We start from the raw sequence: 15,641 nt of genomic DNA, 5'->3' as shown, positions 1-15,641 counted from the left end.
AATAAAAACAACTCTTCAGGAATAAGCCACCTGGAGCGAGTTGGGCAGCCAGACAAGTTTTCTTAAATAAATCTGAATTTGCTTGTGGGAAGCCAGCAAGAAAGGTCACAAACGGTGATTATGGGATGGTAGCATTTTGCAATCATCATAAATGCAAGCCAGTTGCCAAGAACCACGGGCCTTAAATATTACTTGGTCACATTATTGTATCTTCAGCTACTGTAAGTGGTTGTTGGGTAAGCAAGGGCTAGCTGTATTTTTTTTTTAAAAAAACCTTTTGTCTTGTAAGGCAATTGTAGATGGCCACGTGTCTATAGTTGTATCGCTGATAAATTTTATACTTCATTGTACCATGTGTTTTTCTTCATTGTCCATCACTCAGTCTTTGTAGGTCTGTCATAAATAATTGAAACTCTCATCATAAACCAGCAAAATACAAAATAATGTCAACTCAAATGTATTTTATTTGTTCATTTCTTGCATTTGAAGTATTCTTCGATGACATCTTTGGCCTGAGATTCTTTGCCATAGTCCTAAAACAATATAATTCCAGTATATTATTCATTTAAACAATCACATAATAAAGTTGTAAATATTTAGTGATCTAGTATAATTGCAGAATCAAGAAAAAAGGCAGTTTAGATTAAAGTTAATAGTTGTTAATCATATCCTTTAGTTTAAAGAAAAATCCTTGCATAAAATATCAATGTCGCCTTTATTGGGACCTCAATGCCTATAAAGACTTCAAGGCTCGTACTCTGGCATTATTATTTCCAGCAATGATCTTCTGCAGAACATTTGTTAAGTTAAGCAGATTTTGTCTTACTGGCAGCTTCTTGGTATATTAGGCAACTGTGGTAATTTAGAAGACTGCAATGGCGATAGAACATTACAAAAGAAAACTTTTCCTTATCTCTCTGCCATAGTTATTGTCTTGTCTATACAAACTAACATCCCACAAAAAGGATTTTTTCCACCTTTTTCTACTATTAGCAATGGAGCAACTTCTATGTGACAGAAATACAAATAGCCTTCAACATAATTACTGTAATTGAGCTTGCAATTAGTCTTAAGACCTAGCAGTCATTAATCGAGTCAAAGTGTGAATGTGCCAGATTTTACACTTTTTGTCATGGCTGTTAAATGAACTTATTCTTCAACGGATGCTTTTTTTGCCAGAAACTGGCAAAAAATGCTCGAAATTACAGTCCTATGACCACAGGATGCTGCGAACAGCTTTACATGTGAATTGGCCATCACATTCCCAAAATGCAATCACATGACCAGTGGGGATGTAACTGATTGCCAGAACTTTGGAACAGTCCTAAATAGCTTTGGGTAAGTCCATAACTTTGAACAGTTACTAAGTGACCAGTCATTAAACAAGGACTACCTGTACTTTAAATGTAATGCTCAAAGAATATGACATAGTACTTGCAGTTTTAAGGAGCCTGTAGAAGTATTCAATTTAATAAACGCAAATAAAAAGAACGTTATCTTACTTTAACAACCACACAACTGCAGCCCACAACTTTACGAGGTTTTCCTTCTCTGTCGATCTTGCAGAGACCTACCCACTCACCAAGCTTCTTGTTATCATCAACCTGTTAAGAGAGATTTGCATTTTGTTAGAAGTGCTAATACAAGGCAGTAAATACAGAATCAAAGGTAGCTGTACACTCAGACCAACAGGGTAACAATTTGTGGTTCTTTTCCTCACAATTCTCAGTAGAGGGAGCCAAGTTATCATCACTGTACAGCATAAACAGCACTAACTTGTTTTAACCAAGACATGATTTGCATGATTTTACTATAAACTACTTGATTGTCTCGTATCATCACTTCTAAATAAAATAGCTGTTACCTTTATCAGATTGATCTGATGTTCAGCACAAAGAGCTTCAACCAGCTTGACATACACAGGTTCATCACAATTGGATGCAAGAACACAAAGATGGGCTTGACGTCTAAAATGGAAAAAAATTATCATATAAAAAATTATTAAGCTTATCTACATTTATTTCCTTAACATAGCTGTTTGGATTAAATTGTTATTTGGAAGATATAAGGTATGAAGACAGAGGGGATTACACCCATAAAACCCAAGTCATAATTTTCAAATCATTTCCTAGTTGTGCTTTACCTAGAGCAGGGGTAGGCAACCTCGGCTCTTTTATGACTCGTGGACTTCAACTCCCAGAATTCCTGAGCCAGCCATGCTGGCTCAGGAATTCTGGGAGTTGAAATCCACGAGTCATAAAAGAGCCGAGGTTGCCTACCCCTGACCTAGAGAAACAGATTTTGGGAAGGTAGTATAGAAAGCTGAAAAAGAAAAGGGTAGAGCTAAAATGTTTCTATGAAGCTATATATGTTTAATTCAAATTTTTAATACGAAGTCACTGACTAGAAATATCTTAATGAAAGGAAGTGTTCATACAATTCTAAAATTAAAACCAGTTATCATTCAACAGTTGCATTTTAAGGCTTTTTTAAAAAAAATCCATTTGTTTACTACCCAGAAGTGGGTAAACCTAGCATAACCATTTAGTCAAAGAATGACCTTTTAAGGTTATGCTATTGTTCCTGGTTTGTTTAAAAAATAAGCTCTTCTCTACAGGTTTGTCAGACTATTATTGTCACTCATAAAGAGTGAAGGGGTATCCGACTTTCATGAAGTCATCATTCAAACACTGTAGTTCTTAACTTTGAATCTAATATACCATTTGCTGCTCACCTAGCCACTTCCTTCATCTTTGCCCTCTGGCTAAAATCTGAAATGCATCCCATTATTAAACTATAAATCTCAGCCTACCTTTTCCCATTTTCTCTCCTTTTCCCATCTTCCCAACCCCTTGCTTCCCCGTTACATTTAATTAATTCACTTGATAGACCGATTTTACCTTTCTACTATGACTTTACCTCACCATCACTACATACTACTGGCCCTCCTTTCCCCTTTATCCCTCCTCTTTAGAACAAGTCTACTGGCACACAAATGCTGTCTCTGTCCAGAAAAACATATGCTCCAGTTTAGTGCATATATAAAGCCTATGTGCTTTAATCCATGCACAGACTACTCAACATGACTGATCTGTACATATAATGGCTTGCAAATCCTTAAAATATAGAGTGTTGCATGGTCCCAGGAAAATGTACTTTTGAGTTAGGGAAGATGCTGATGGGGTATTATCATTGCATCTTATTACTGAACACATAATTTTCCTGAGATAAACTATTACAAAGACCTGAAAAAGATATAGCTTCTCTAAAACATAACAGACCTTCTCCAAGCACCCTCCAAGTTGGGCTCAAACAACTACTTATTTTTAGAATGTGGTGTCTACAATACTGCTGAAGGAAGCAGTAACAGCATGTTTTGTTCCCTTTTCAAATATATACCTAACTTTCATTCTGGAGAAACTTTCGGGACATTTTGAAAGACATAAACCCTAATGAAAACACAGCAAATAAAAGGAAAATAACATCTTGACCAATCTGTCCATACCAGGACTGCAAGGCTGAACCCAACTGATCTTTAACAACAGATTTTACACTAATCTTTAACAACACATTTGGGTCAATCATGTCAGCAATTACCTTGCAGTGAGGAGGGAAATTTGCAATTTAAGTCCCACATTTAATTTCATCTCACATTCGTAAGAGAATTATTGGGAGAATAGACTTTAACATTTAGAATATGTTAAATATCTTAACATTCCTCTGACAAGTATTATGCCAACATGAATTTCATACAAAATCAAAGCAATAGGCTGTACAATCCCATTTTTGAGAAAGACTAAATCACTTACTTGTCCAAGGCTTTGGCAGCTTCACGAATTCCACGAGCTAATCCATCATGGATAAGTGCAGTTTTCAGCACTTCTTGAAGGGCGGTGTTGACATCCATTATGCCTCCAGCAGTTATGCTATATAACAATATGAAATAAGCAAGGTAATGCATATAATAGAAATTCCTTAAATTCTGATTGTAATTCTAATGGTACCCTGAAGCACAAGGATGCAAAACACCTGGACAATAAAAAGGATTGCAAGTTCAAAATAGATATGAAATATGAGTACAGAGGAAAATTAAGAGTCCTTACAAGTTAGAAATTAGGGGGAAAAACAATCACTTCATACTTTGGAGAAGCACTAAAGATTACAGTGATTTAGACAAGCACCTGAACATAAAACACAGTTCTATGCCACATCTAGCCATTAGAATACAAAAACCAAGTCCCTATTTTTCTACTTGCATTTTTACGTGCTTTCGAACTGCTAGGTTGGCAGAAGCTGGGATGAGTAACAGGCGCTCACTCTGTTACGCGGCACTTGGGATTCGACCCGCCAAACTGCCGACCATCTGATCGACAAGCTCAGCGTCCTAACCCACCGCGTCCCCAATTTTATATATATTGCTAAGCACATTGACTTGTGCTTAGATTGTAAGCTGCCCTGAGTCTTCGGAGAAGGGCGGGATATAAATGGGATTAAAATAAAAATAAATATATATGTACTATCATCTGATATAGAAGATGCAAAAGAACTAAAAGTCACAGAAGTAAAAAAAAATATCTATTGTGTCCATTTATATTTGAGAGCCAGTTCGATGCATCGGCTAAGGTACAAACCTAGAAACAGAAAACAGAGTTGCAGTCCTGCTTTAGGCATGATCAACTAGCTAGGAAAACTTGGGCCACAACTACACTCTCCACCTAACCCTTAGGGTTGTTGTGGGGAAAACAGTCGCATCAGTATGTTCATTACCTTGAGCTGTATATGTGAAAAAGGACAGGATGATTTTTTTTAAAAAAAAAAACGAACTAGCATTTCAAAGCAAAAGAGAAGAAATTAGTTACAATTACTTGAAACTGTAATTATTTTTTTCTCATCGGGCCACTCTGAATTTGGCTGCAGTTACTTCCTTACATCACAATTTTCTACCCCATTTAAATCCATACAAATTACTCAAAAATTTTCCTATCCAGTCTTTATTCCACCTCAAATGATGCAGAACCTCTCCCCATCAACCCTACAAAAAAGTGATGAAAACTTTTTCATCAATGCTTCAGATTTTAGATATTCAGGGCAGAATTTAAACAACTCACAGAATCTCTGTACTTAAAAAGTCACCATCTGTAAATAAAAAAAGAAGCCAAAACCACTATTATTTGGCTCTTGTTCCTTTTTTTGCCCACTAGTGATAAAAGTCTCATGCCCAGGTTTGTTTTTTTAGCTCACAGTAGATAAATCCCCGTTCTGCAACAATTAATCAGTAATTCAGTGATAGGAACATTGCATAGCTATATCGTCTATATATATATATTTGAAATATATTTTAATGCATTTATAAATATATAAACATGTTTATATATTTACATAAATATAAATTTAGAGATAACCTTCATTGTCACTTTTCTGTAAACAGTCATACATTAAAACAGGACATTCGGATGCTTGAACATTTGTGTGTGTGTGTGTATATATATATATATACACACAGATATATCTATATATATCTATCTATATATATCTATATCTATATACATATATATATATATATATATATATATATACATATGTGCTTGAATATTTGTATGTATATATGTGTATGTGTGTGTGTATGTTTTAAATGTTTGTTAAGCATTCAGAATACACTTGCTTGCTTAGTCCCAGACACGGGACAAATCTTATTTCCTGTTTCGGCCTAGCCCAAGGCCATCTACAGGCAATAGCCACAGCAGTGGTAGCTCATATTTGTGTAATTTTTTTTTGGCTTGCTAACAAAGAATAAAGGGAGACCGATATGATCATTTCAAACTTATTTGTATGGCTGACGGATGAGAACAAATAAGTTTGAAATGATCATATCGGTCTCCCTTTATTCTTTGTTAGCAAGCCAAAAAAAAAATTTACACACACACATATAAGCATATTCTGCGATTACAGTACTGGCGAGCAAAAATCAGAACAAGAGACATTTTAATAGCTCTTGGCAACAATCAAAGAGAGCTGGGGGAAAAAGCACTAGGCCCCACCACGTGGACCAAGTCGCCCCGCGCTCCACGCACAGAACCAGGCTGGGCAAGAAGGCGAAGGCGAACAAGGAAGCGCGCGGGCGCGTCTCAAATGGCCTCGCGGACACCTGGGACGCAACGCTAGTATCTCCGCCTCGCGCACACTTACCCTTCCTCGGTCATGGTTGGTGGTAATGCTCCCACCCGGAGTTCCTGAAACAAGACAAATCCCCGTTAAAGGTTCGAAAATGCACCCCCAAAGTTTGCCTTCCCGCCTTCATCCTTTCAGTCCCCGGCCCCGAAGAGCGAAAGAAACTAATAACCTTTTTTTTAAAAAAATATATACTAAACTCCAGGCCTACCAAAGCACGCGCTCACCTTACAACTTCCACGAGTCGTCGGTGAAAAGGAAGAGGTGGAGCCTCCGGACTCTTATTTAGCCCCGCAAGGACCCCCCTCCACTCCCCGCTTTTGAAAATAGGTGTCTAACTAGGTTGCCTGTTTTAGCAGAACGAGGGGAAGTGGTAGGAATTTCAAAGGTTAAACAGAACAGAAGGCGAAGGTCGCTTATTCGGGCGGCGAGACTCTTTGAAGCGCTAAGCCAGGGGTCTTCAAAACTTGGCCCTTTTATGACTTGTGGACTTCAACTCCCAGAATTCCTCAGCCAGCGTGCTAGGCTAGGCACACTGGCTGAGGAATTCTGGGAGTTGAAGTCCACAAGTCATAAAAGGGCCAAGTTTGAAGACTCCTGCGCTAAGCGCTTTGCCAATAGGTGTCCAGGCTACTGCCGGAAATATATTCCTCGGCTAGTACACCATCCGAAAGGCGCGGGGGAGGCTGCCTTTCGAGAGTTTTGATTGGATGATAGAAACGGTGCTGAGTATAAACTGAATAATATTCGTGTCATGTATAAATTATTCGGGGCAAGCCACATTTCTGTTACTTTACTCAGTGTTTTGCTAAGTGCACCTGATCGGGGTTTTTTTTGGGGGGGGGGGAATGAGCTTTTTGTTTGACTTGCCTTATTAAAAATCGCCGTAAATGCACGTGCACGCACGCTGAATTGCGTTTCTGTCGTGCTTAACTTCACTTCCTTTCACCTAATACTGGGACTGGCAAATAAGTGCGTGGTGCTTTGAATAATAATAATAATAAACCCACGCCGTCACGCAAGTCAACATCTAACAGCTGTCAAATTTTATTTTAATATAATTATGATAACTGTAGTTTCTAGATTAAAATAGACATTCGAGTTTTATAAATCAGGTTACTCGGTAATAGATAATTTTGTTGATGGCTCAAACCTACCATTCCCAATTCTAAACCAGTTTTTAAAATTAGTAAATGCTGTTCTACTCCTGAGTGCAGCACAGAACACACTCTTCCAACTAAATTTTAGAATAAATTGAACTAAGCAAGCTGTTTCGTATATATTCCTCGTTCACAGAATGTTGTTGGAATGTCAGACGATGCGCTGCATTTATAATCTTAGGTTTTCTCGCTGATTCTTCCACCTTTCCTTCTCGGGGGGGGGGGAAATACGGTACCTCTGATGACAGAATGCTTTTTGATACCTCTTTGCATGGTAGCAACCTGAACCAGTTGCAGCAAACTTTATGGGAACGTGATGTCATATTTGAACTTTTGCTAGGAGATTTGGTTGGATTGCATGAATGAATTTGTAAAATATAAACATGTAAGGTTCCTCACTTATGAGGAAGTAATAATTTGGAACTTAAGGGTATTCATTTTAGTAGACAATGATGGTTACAGTACATATGCTGTAGAACCCTGTATTAGAACCCTGCATCCTATTTCAAAGTTGGTCTTACCAAAGTAAATTGGTTTTTTACTGTTATTTTCTAAGGCTATTCCTGTGCAAATCCATTTGTTATTTTCTAAGGCTATTCCTGTGCAAACCCATTAAATAAATCTATTTATTTAAATAGATTTAAATAAGACTTTGGTTATGTTTCTACAGCGATTGTGTAAATTAGCACTGTGGACTTTTCATTATGCTTAGTGGAATTTGCATAAGTAAAATGCATTGGCTAAGTAAAATGCATATGGTTTGTTTCTGAGCATCACACATAGGATCACACAACATAAAAGCAGGAAATCTGCATATGGCAGTTTTGGGGAAAACTCAGATGTGTAACGTTTTAAAAAGTGAAGGAAGGAGTCATAAAATTTTACCATCACTTCTGAAGCTGAGGGCATTCTTATTTATGTTGATTGCCTGTATTTCAAAATAATACATTCTTCATCAAAAGCAGGGGTGTTAAACTGCCAGCCTGCGGGCTGTATGCATCGTAGCAAAACCGCGCCCACCCATTGCCAAGCAATGGCAAAACAGTCACGATACATCATGACACGTCATGTGATATTGCGAGTTTGACACCCCTGATCTAGAGCAGGGGTGTCAAACTCAATTTCATTGAGGGCCGCATCAGCATTGTGGTTGCCCTCAGGGGGCCGGGTGGGTGTGGCCAGGGTGGGCGTGGCCTACTGGGTGGGCGTGGCTAGAGTGCATATGGCCTACTGGGTGGGCATGGCCAGCTCTACATTGTTCGCATCAATGGTGCCTATGGGGGCCTGGGCAGGAGTGGGACAGATCTGAGGGTCTCTGGCAGAAGGAGGGTCTCTGGGCCAGGGCCAAGGCAGTGGGGGCCGTTCCCTCACTGTTTCCAGGATGGCTTCACGGGCCACATGAAACCACTTCGCGGGCCGGATCCGGCCCCCGGGCCTTGTGTTTGACGTGTCTGCTTTAAGACAATGATATCCTTCTGAACAATTTGAGAGAGTTACAGAATTTGAGGCACTGTTTTGCAGTGGTTCCATTCCTTCCATGAAACATGGCTCCAGCTAGTTCCAATGGCACAGTATTTGGTATGAGACAAAAAACAAAAAACAAAAGTTCTAGACCAGTGATGGCGAGCCTTTAAGAGACCGTGTGCCCAAACTGCAACCCAAAACCCACTTATGTATCGTTGGGTGCTGGGTGGGCATGGCCCATTGGGTGGGCCTGACCCATTGGGTGGGCATGGCTGCAGTGGTAAAGGCAGACTGGGTGGGACTAAAAAGTTCAATCAATCATTTCCAACTTCGCAAGATCTTCCCCCCCCCGTGAGAAGTTGAAATTGATTGATTGAACCTCTTTTTTTTGCACACGGCAGTGGAGGCCTAAAGCAAAAAGGTTTTATAAAACCCAGCTGAAGGCCTAGGACTGGGGTGACGGTATGCGTGCCCATAGAGAGGGCTCTGCGTGCCACCTGTGGCACGTGTGCCATGGGTTTGCCACCATGGTTCTAGACAAAGCCAATGCTATTTCTTCTTTACTTCTTCTTTTACCACTTCGGGTATTGAGGGAGAAATTCTGGTTCTTACTAGCCAAAGATACACCCAACCAAAATCTCCATGTGGTATCCAATCCACCTTTGTCTACCCTCACCGCACTCTGCAAGACTTAAGCTAGTGCTGTGCTGGTTCTGAGGTTTTGCTTGATAAAAAATACAGGAAACCAGAAGTTGCCTTCAAGCTTTATGTTTTTATTCAGCTGAACAAAGATGGGCTTCTCTAAAAAGAGAAAAAGCCCCAAATATCAGCAAAGCCTTATTTTTATACCTTCTTTGATTACATAAGCAATTCACCCAGCAAAGCTGACACACATAAGATAAAGACTTCACCTTTTAAGGCTGGCACACTAGATAAGAAGGAAGAAAGCAGAAGTAGCTAAAATTTTCCCTTTTGGGTGTTCCCCCAAGACACTATATGTTCCCTTTTGGGTGGTTTAGGTGTTCCCGGGTTGGTTAGGATATTGAGTGTTTCCTTTGCTGTCCTTTTATGACCTTGCATTCATGGTTCTGCAAGTGGCCAAAGATAGCAGGGCCATCTGCACGTATTCACAATTGATACTGTTCCCTAAGCCCGCGTCAACACTAGCATTGGACAAAACTTATTAAAATATTTAGAATCAACTTTTGAATATTTATCTCTGTGCTGTTAAAGTCTGTCAGTCTTCTGTAAATGAGCACCCTCTAGATTAGACATGTCAAACACAAGGCCCGGGGGCCGGATCCGGCCCGCGAAGTGGTTTCATGTGGCCCGTGAAGCCATCCTGGAAACAGTGAGGGAACGGCCCCCACTGCCTTGGCCCTGGCCCAGAGACCCTCCTTCCGCCAGAGACCCTCAGATCTGTCCCACTCCTGCCCAGGCCCCCATAGGCACCCTTGATGCGAACGATGTAGAGCTGGCCATGCCCACCCAGTAGGCCATACGCACTCTAGCCACGCCCACCCAGTAGGCCACGCCCACCCTGGCCATACCCACCCGGCCCCCTGAGAGCAACCGCAATGCTGATGCGGCCCTCAATGAAATTGAGTTTGACACCCCTGATCTAGAACAAGCAATATTTTCATTCCATGACCAGGCCTGAACCCTGATTGAAAAGGGTCTAGACAATTTGCTTCTGTTGGGGCACTTTGAAGGTGACTCTTCACTCCCAAAATTGGAGGTTAGAGACTGATTGATAATTATTAAGTATTGTTGAATATAGGATAATGGCAATGATTTGAAATAGAAATATATTCTTTTCACAGCAGCAAATTTAGTTTAAAACATATTTAGACTCTGCTCAGGTTTATGATTTGTGAGACCATGATTATTATTCTCTACACCTTGTTTTCCATATAGGAATAACATGAAAGTCCCGGTGGTACATTGGTTAAAGTACAGAACAGACACTGGGGGATTCTCTCAGCTCTTATCTATCTTATAGGATCATTTGGGGGAAAATAGATGAAGCAACACTATCTATGACATCTTGTACTCATGCAGGAAAGTCAGAATTTGATTCAAACAAACATATTAGCTGAATTTACATGATTCTCTGGAAAACCCAAACTAGCAAATCACATTTAATCTATTATGTAAACTCAATCCATGTGGTCAGTTAACATGGTACAATTTACTATAGAAACCAAGAATATTATATATTTTCAATAATTGTTGACCATGCACAAACCTGCCTGGCAAACAGCCAATATTTGGACTGTACATTGAACTTAATGTGGCTGGTTTAGTTTCTGACTTAAAATTGAATGAGCACGTTGTAGCTTGTAAAGCAGACTTTGATTTTAATCAGTTGTAATTTATTAACTACATTGTGGATAAGTAAGCCATAAATTGACATACATGAACCCATATATTAAAATGAATGGCATAAAGTGCCCATTAAAATGTAGGGCCCCCATCAAAACACCTTAAGCAATCATAATTTACTGTAAAAGGCATTTGGTAAAATTGAAACAACTTTAACATGCCATAAATCATGGGTTTCTTAACACAGTGGCTGAGTTCAATATGTTAACTTAAACCACATTACTCTATAGTGTAATATAAAAAACTAAGTGCATTTCCAAATGACCACTAGAATACAGTTAAGGTTCAAATATCCTATGTATTTCTTTCTCGTTTACTTAACTTTGGTTGATATCAAAAAGCTAAGCAGGACTGCATAATACTTGGGCGAGAGATCAAGGTTGGTTGGTTTTTTTAAGGTAAACTGGGAAGAAGATGGTAGAGGACAGGAAGGCCCGGAGGAACGTTGTCCGTGGGGTCGCGATGGGTCGGACACGACTTCGCAACTAACAACAACAAAGGGAAGTAAAGAAAAAAAAATCCGGAAGAAAGCCATACCGGCTGTAGTAAATAAGACCAAATCCTTTATTTCAAAAGTGCGCTGAAGGGTGCCTGGGACATCGCGATAGTAATAAATCTGGTTTGCTGCCAGGTGAGTAAGTATGAGATAATTCCAGTCGCAGCGGCTAACTAAAAGGAGGGATCCCAGCCTTAGATAGATTTCGGTTTCCGGCTGAATTAGAACTGCTTGCTCCGGTCCTCTTGCGGCGCCTAGGAAGTTTCTGACCGCGGCGACTGAAGTTTATCGACTCTGTGAGGGTGGACTTCAGGAAGACAGGCAGGGAGGCTCAGCCCCCGCGCCTTTCCAAGCCGCTTTACAGCAGGAGACCCACAGCTATGGAAAACTACCAAACGATGGGTCCCTCGGACGGCGCGAATCCAGGTGAGAGGGGACAGAGCTACTGTCTGCATTCCCGGGGTATTTTTTCTCCCTTCCCCGCAGTGCTTTCTTCCGAGGAATGTCAGTCCGGAATTACAAGCAGCCCTCTGTTGTTATCCCCATGTTCGATCATACGTAGGACTAGTGGGTTTAAACTACTCTTTTATCTTTCGAAAGAGGTTGTGTTGATTCCTGGTGAGCGCCTACGTTTTCTTGCCAACTTCTACGGTTTTCTTGGCAAGGCAAGATTTCATTGCCTCCTTCCCAAGACTGACAAAGTGACTGGAACCAGGTCAACCAGGTGGCTTTGTGCCAAAGGCAAGACTAGAATTCACCGGCTTTTGGTTTCTAGCTTGGTGTCTAAACTACTACATCAAACTGGCTCTCTAGATGGCACACCTCCAAAAGGTAGCCTTGGGGACTGCAGTTTCGAAGGTCATGTCTACTATATCTGTCTATGGGTGCTTGAGGGTTTGTTTGTTTGTTCCCCGCCACCCCCCTGAAGTTAGCTACTTAACTGTAGAGCAAGAATGAGAGACTGCAAACTGGGAGATTGCTTGAGACTTAGGAAGAACACAAGGGCATACCACTTCCAAAGATTTATTCCAAATGTTTTTTTTTCTCAGAAGCTACAGGCACTACAGTACTCAGGCAGTTGCCCAATGTTGAGACTAACCTGAAGACATTTTTTTAAAAAAATATTGTATATGGCAGCTTGGTCTAGGGCAGGGGTAGGCAACCTTGGCTCTTTTATGACTCGTGGATTTCAACTCCCAGAATTCCTGAGCCAGCTATGTTGGCTCAGGAATTCTGGGAGTTGAAGTCCATGAGTCATAAAAGAGCCAAGATTGCCTACCCCTGGTCTAGGGGTTAAAAGGAACTGGATTAGAACCTGGGGCACTTTCATGAAGGAATAATGAAAGGGATCTCCCTCCTTCCATCCCTCTCCTCCTCTCTCTCTCTCTCTCTCTCTCTCTCTCTGTCTCTCTCTCTCTCTCTCTCTCTTTCTTATATATTTACACACACACACACACACACACACACACACACACACACTTATAGAAAGATAAGTATGTAAAGATCATAATGAAAAACATTAAGTAATTAATCCTGCCTTAGGCTTGAAACCAGCTGAGTGATTTTGGGTTAGTCACTTTCTCTGAGTGCTAGGAAAGAGGCAAATGCAAATCGCTTCTGAAAAATGTTGTCAAGAAAACTGCAGGGACCTGTCCATAAATTTGCCAGGAGTCAGGACGACACCTAAGATCAATATTATATTGTATTTGATCTGAATAAAGACACACTGACTTGGATTGTAAATATGTAAAATATGAACTTAATTAAGATTTAATTAAAGATAAACATTACCTTGGTCATATTTTTCTCCTCTAGTTGCTTAGTTCATACCTAGTATTTAGTCTGGAACATTTGAAGACATAGATAGATTCAAAAATCTGACACCAATACAGTCAGTTTTCCCCAACATGATGCTCTTCAACTGTTTGTACCAAATACTCTTTAAGTTACCAGCTAGCATATGAATTCTAGAAGCTGCCACCCAACACATTTGGAGGGCTCTGGATTAAGGGAGGTTAAAGTCCAGCTGAATTCTCATATTCCTAATCCTATGAAAAGTCATATTTGGAATATTAATCTCTCTACATCTGAAACTTTTTCAAGAATGAACTGCCTTGTGAGCAGGCTTTAGAAACCTGTTATTGTTTTCACTGCAGCTTTTTATCACAATTGTCATGTGAATAGATTTGGGCCAAATTATAAAACAAAGCGTGCTCCTATTGAAGTATAAGATTCTGCATTTTTTTGCTAGCTGATCAGTTTCAGAAATCTGAACTTGTTTGTTTCCAAATGTTAGTTTTGAAGGCTTTTTCTATTCTAAGAGAGATTTTTGCTACTCAGATAATGACAGATTAGAGGTTGCCAAGGAGGAACCGAAGCGGCTGAGCAGAGAGCAGATGTTTATCATGATATCAACAGCATCCCTCAACTTCAGTTCAATGGTTTGCTACTCGATTCTGGGACCATTCTTTCCAAGAGAGGTAAGTGGATGTATGCGTTTAAAACAAAAGTCTGCAATAAGATTCTTTAATGATAGCCTCTGTAATATAGCAGTGCATATAACAAAGACTCATTTGCTCTTGTATCAGTTTGTAGTTCACAAAATGCAAAAAACTTACGTTTTGTAAACTATTGCTACAAGAAGAGTTTTGTCTTCCTCCTGAATCTAGTACATCTTACACAAATATGTAGGAGCAACATAACAGTTACAACATTTTAAAAAAGATGGTGTGGTTTAAAACAATTATATCATTAGCTTTTTTCTTTGCCTATTTACTATTTTTAAAAAGCAAATAAATATATTCAACTCTTCCAACTTCTTGCCTCTCAGTTGGATTAGATTTACACTGAGTTTAAGCAGCCCTTTGAAAGCAGTTTGTACAAAGTTGTATACTTGCATTCTTTGAGGACTGGGCACCATTGTCCTGGCTTGGTTTTTAAAAGGTAATTCAGAACTTTCACTTTGCATTCATAGTCAGAAACTACTTGCATAATAGTGGGTATGAACTTTTAAAAAAATGATTGCCTCACCTCAGTTTGCTGTAACCATGTTCCTTTTTTGTGCCCAGACATATACACAATCGTTCATTTGTATAAATGTGCAGTTTTTCTCAAATTGCTAGCACTTGCGAAATATTCATCTAAGCTGACAAAAAAATAATTACACAAATGACCGAACCCAGCAAAAGATGGGCTCTTTCTAACTTAATTCATGTCACTTTTCAGTATCTGTCACCATTCCGATATCACAGGCATTCATTCATGCATTTAAATTTGCTTTTTCTCATTTTGCTTTTTCTTTTCTTTTTACGACCCTGTAGTCCCTTAATTTGGGGTAGAGTCGGGGTGACTGGGTGAAACTGAGCATTTACAAGCCGAATGCTTTTCCTGATGCCACACGGAGTTTGCAGCAGATATTTTTCCTTTGCTCCCTAAGAGAAAAATATCTGCTACTACCTAGGATTGAACTCTTGCCCTTTCTGACTGGAAGGCGAGTGTCTTCACCGCTAGACCACCACATAGTCTTTCCTGTTTTTGCTTTATACTTGAGAAATGCTGCAATCATTTTTCACAATACTATGTCTTGCAACTGGAAGGGAATGTATGAATATAAGCATATCACAAAAAATGCTAATTATAGGAAACAAATCAGGCAAAAGGTGTGTATATTGTGTATGAAGTGGCTGAAGGACCACACAGGGACGACAGGTTAGCTAACTAGGATTTATTAGGAACAAGGCAGAGAACAGTACAACTTGTTCGGCTTTTATAGCTGGCTGCTGTCAGGTTAGACCAATCAGGTTCTTGTCTTTTGGCGCCGCGTCTTGTTGTCCAATCATTTCCGTCGCGTCTTTGACAGTTCTCCTCTCCGCGTGGTTAAACGGCTTCTGTTATGACAGCCGCGAGCTGTCAGATGGCTGCGCCTGCGCTCTGGCGGGGAACTTTGACAGCTGTCAAAGTTCCCGCGT

At 39.9% G+C, this 15,641-nt stretch overlaps 2 protein-coding genes across 2 annotated transcripts in view; one reads left to right on the top strand and one right to left on the bottom strand.

Moving 5' to 3' along the window:
- Positions 1–446: 446 nt before the first annotated feature.
- Positions 447–6,523, bottom strand: RPS12 (ribosomal protein S12). Its single transcript, XM_081330648.1, has 6 exons — positions 6,396–6,523; positions 6,187–6,230; positions 3,810–3,926; positions 1,865–1,967; positions 1,503–1,604; positions 447–533 (listed from the first exon to the last, which is right to left on the bottom strand). Exons 2-6 carry the CDS (start codon positions 6,198–6,200, stop codon positions 471–473), a joined length of 399 nt encoding a protein of 132 aa, XP_081186774.1. The 5' UTR covers positions 6,201–6,230; positions 6,396–6,523; the 3' UTR covers positions 447–470.
- Positions 6,524–11,782: 5,259 nt separating this feature from the next.
- Positions 11,783–15,641, top strand: part of SLC18B1 (solute carrier family 18 member B1) — a 32,029-nt gene continuing 28,170 nt past the window's right edge. Inside the window, exons 1-2 of the mRNA XM_081333603.1 lie at positions 11,783–12,099; positions 14,014–14,153. Of these exons, the coding sequence (XP_081189729.1) occupies positions 12,054–12,099; positions 14,014–14,153 (186 nt within the window). The 5' untranslated portion in view covers positions 11,783–12,053. The remainder of the gene's footprint in view (positions 12,100–14,013; positions 14,154–15,641) is intronic.

The sequence above is a fragment of the Vipera berus genome (genome assembly GCF_964194415.1).
Source record: "Vipera berus genome assembly, chromosome: 1".
In the NCBI taxonomy this organism is placed as follows: domain Eukaryota; kingdom Metazoa; phylum Chordata; class Lepidosauria; order Squamata; family Viperidae; genus Vipera; species Vipera berus.
Note: the sequence above shows the minus strand (reverse complement) of the source record. Positions and strands in the feature narration are given on the sequence as shown.

Bases quoted from the DNA above. Each gene is read 5' to 3' on its own strand.
- RPS12 (XM_081330648.1), bottom strand. The intron at 1,605-1,864 runs GTAACAGCTATT...CTCTCTTAACAG, and splicing joins ATCAGATCAATCTGATAAAG to GTTGATGATAACAAGAAGCT. The intron at 534-1,502 runs GTAAGATAACGT...ATATTGTTTTAG, and splicing joins GCAGTTGTGTGGTTGTTAAA to GACTATGGCAAAGAATCTCA.